Source organism: Phoenix dactylifera, chromosome 5, assembly GCF_051530095.1.
Source record: "Phoenix dactylifera cultivar Ajwa chromosome 5, Ajwa_hap1_PhDact_Kaust_v1.1, whole genome shotgun sequence".
In the NCBI taxonomy this organism is placed as follows: Eukaryota; Viridiplantae; Streptophyta; class Magnoliopsida; order Arecales; family Arecaceae; genus Phoenix; species Phoenix dactylifera.
The window spans coordinates 33,487,435-33,490,583 of record NC_143194.1 but is presented as its reverse complement, the minus strand read 5'-3'; the positions used below and the strand labels follow the sequence as shown (position 1 = coordinate 33,490,583).

At 45.8% G+C, this 3,149-nt stretch overlaps 1 protein-coding gene across 1 annotated transcript; it reads right to left on the bottom strand.

Annotated features, from left to right (window-relative positions):
• Window positions 1-332: 332 nt before the first annotated feature.
• On the bottom strand, window positions 333-2,613 carry LOC103703019 (basic leucine zipper 19). Its single transcript, XM_008785712.6, has 4 exons — window positions 1,691-2,613; window positions 1,493-1,583; window positions 1,249-1,375; window positions 333-1,020 (listed from the first exon to the last, which is right to left on the bottom strand). Exons 1-4 carry the CDS (start codon window positions 2,218-2,220, stop codon window positions 848-850), a joined length of 921 nt encoding a protein of 306 aa, XP_008783934.3. The 5' UTR covers window positions 2,221-2,613; the 3' UTR covers window positions 333-847.
• Window positions 2,614-3,149: the final 536 nt, after the last annotated feature.

Sequence of the window (3,149 nt, the reverse complement as noted above, 5' to 3'; positions counted from 1 at the left end):
TTCAATTAATAATTTTTTAAAAAAAATTGAAATGCATCTAGTAGAGTTCATAAAATCCTTTCTTCTTGATCACTGCTACAACATGCATATCACTCAACCCTCTTTTATCACCATTTTAATGAGTCAACATCCTCTCTAGTTCCAGATCAAACTAGAGGGGCCCAGTCTCTCAATCATAACAGCTGCACATACATGAAAAGGCTACAGCTTGTAGGGCCCATTCAATCATGGCTGCTGCATAACATGCGGACGATGGCGATTATTAGATAGACTGTAGAGAATTGGATGAAGCATGAATTGTAAAACAAAATTTGCTAACATCTGAGAGCATTAGTTTTGCTTGAATCATGTTAAAGCATGCAATTTATACAATTCAGGAAGGTCAAATCCTTAACGGCAGATCGAACCTCCAATCAAATATCGATAGATATTAATATGAAATGAAGGACAGCTTTTGAGTAAGATCACTGAAATGTCTCTCGATTGTTCAAAGCACGAGCGGATCTTAAAAGGATAAGCTCATTTAACCAAAAAAAAAAAAGGATAAGCTCCCCAATTCTCTCCTTCCATTGCTCCATGGTGGTGGTCCGCAGAGAACCCCGACGTCGAACCCTTTCATGCATCTGATTCCCCACCACCTTCACCCCAATTACGAAATAAATTAAAAATAAATACAATCTAATTACATGAACAGTACAACATCCACCATCGCCATGATGATCGCAGCCTCCGAAGTTGGTAAATATAATCATCACCTCCACCCCCAACAAAGAAACGACGGCTGCTAATCGTCCACCATTGGTGCCGTCTCCCATGGAAGACCGGGACCTGCAGTTCACGAGGGCTTCTAAGGGGAACCGTCATGTGGGTGGGCGCGGCCGGTGGCTCCGTCCATGCTAAGGAGCTTGTTGTCGGCGGGGACGACGGCGTCGGAGGTGGGAGCACCCATCTTGTGGAGGCTCTGCTGGTGGCAGACTTGCCTCAGCCTCTCTAACTCCTTCTTCAATGCCTCTTGATGAGCTGCAACATAGAAAACCCATAAACACGTTCATCTCAAATTATTCCGACAAGAGAGCCAATTTTTCGCTATTTCGGTTAGTGTGCTCAACTCATTATTCCTTTTGCCCCCCTCAGTTCATGTCTAGATATGTGAGGTCTCAATCTCATACAATGTAACTACTAGTTTACCGCATTATTATACCAACAAAATTGAAGCTTAATTTAATCATAGAACTCTTGAGCACCCACCATCCTTAAAGATCTTATCCTGCGCAAGGGCAGCAATTCGCTGCTTGAGATGGCTGTTGCCCACGGTGAGAAGGGAGCGCTGGTGATCGAGGAATGCGACTCGCGGTGACAATGCCGATACCTCGGTCTTCATTTTGGGCACCAGAGAAAAGGATGGGTCATAAACAATTCATATATAGCTAAGCTGACTAAGGAACCGAACCTTGAATTTGAACACCGGAACGAAGTTTGAAGCTCGAAGTACCTGCAATGCTGTTACAGTGCGTTCGAGCTCGGAGATGTACTGCAGCTTCCTAACTCGGGATCTCTGCGCCGATTGCCTATTCGCCAGGATCCTGATCGAATCCGACCAGAATTAAGAGATAGATCTTCGAGGTGAATTTAACGTAAGGAATAGTTATTTATGCTGCGTTGTCGTGGTTTCAGAATGGTCGGAGCTCACCTTTTGACCCTCTTGGGATCAATTATTTGCTCCGGCTCTGCAGGCTGATGCGTGGCTGCCGGTGTGGGCTGAGGATCCACCTTGCACGTACTCTGCGCCTCCTCTGCCTCATTCCGCTGCCGCAGCTCCCCCGTCTTCTCGCCGCTGTTGCTGTTGTGATCGGACGGCGTCGACGTGTTCGACGACGAGACGGGTGCCGCCGCGGCCGACGACGACGACAACTGGAGCATGTCGTCGGAGAACATGGATAGCAGCTGGTAGTCATCGAGGCGGTCGAACTCATGGACCATGCGGTCATCGACGCCGCTCTCCGCCGGGGCCTCGAGGAAGGTGACCGAATCGCTCACCGTCCTGCGGTGGGCGCCGCGCTTGGCGGCCGAGAAGTCCAGGAACTCGTCCACCCAGGAGGGCTGGGCGCCGGGAGAGGGAGCCGCGGACGGGAAGAATGTGCCCATGGAGGGGGACTTCTGGTAGCCACAATTGGGCCACTCGGTAGATAGAGCAGGGATCTTGGGAGGCAATTGGGCCATTTCTCGGATTCTTGGAATTACACAGCCTGATCCGAGCAACTCAAATAACCAATGCTAGATTGAAAGAAAACGGTGAATTGCGCAGCGCCCAGACCGCCGTATTCCAGGACAATGGGAGACAGGCAGTTGGAGTACGGGGCCGAAACTGCCAAATTTCTCTAGAAATTGGCATGCTATCTCCCTTCCCGTTGCTCTGACCCCCTCTCCGTTCTCGTTGGTGTGAGTGTCGTGGAATGGATGCTTTCCGTTAACGGGGCGAAGGGAGGGAGGATTGGAGGGAGAGGAGCGGGATCACATGCAAGGGGGAGAGGGGGACAGCTAGCAACAGCTGTAGAGATGCAGAGAGAGATTTGGGGGGTGGGGACTGGTGAGAGGAAAAGAGGGGAAAAGGTGGGAGTTGGGGCTTTAACGGTTATGCAGGAAAGTCGCAGGAGCAGTTTAATTAACTGGCGGAATCAGCGACCACGTGCTGACATGACCGCGGATTTTGGATCTTCGGCCTACGGAGGACAGGCCTGTATTTATTAAACTATTTTATCATAATTTTGTAAGCTTTCAAAAGATAAGGCTTTAAATTCTGAAATATTGGGTATGTTGTAGACTACTCAAAAATTTTACATTTTTATTTTATCATAAATAATTTATAAATTTTTTTAAAAAAAAATTGAGTAAGGAGTAACCCTTTGTAGGAACAAAATAAAGTTTAAAAACTCCATTGATGATTTGATATCTCGTTCATCTCAATTAATAAAAGCAGTGAAAAAATAAAATTAATTAAAATTTTCTAGATCATATTTGGTATTGCAAAAACTTGATTAGTCGGCCTAACTCTAAAATTATCATTTATATTTAGATATTAATTTTTAAAATTAATAATCAAAAATATTAAAAAAATATTGGTTCATATATTTATATTATATTTTATTGAC

Bases quoted from the DNA above. Each gene is read 5' to 3' on its own strand.
- LOC103703019 (XM_008785712.6), bottom strand. From the start codon at position 2,220: ATGGCCCAATTGCCTCCCAAGATCCCTGCTCTATCTACCGAGTGGCCC. The intron at 1,584-1,690 runs GTGAGCTCCGAC...GGATTCGATCAG, and splicing joins GATCCCAAGAGGGTCAAAAG to GATCCTGGCGAATAGGCAAT. The intron at 1,021-1,248 runs GTGGGTGCTCAA...TCTATGTTGCAG, and splicing joins GGATAAGATCTTTAAGGATG to CTCATCAAGAGGCATTGAAG.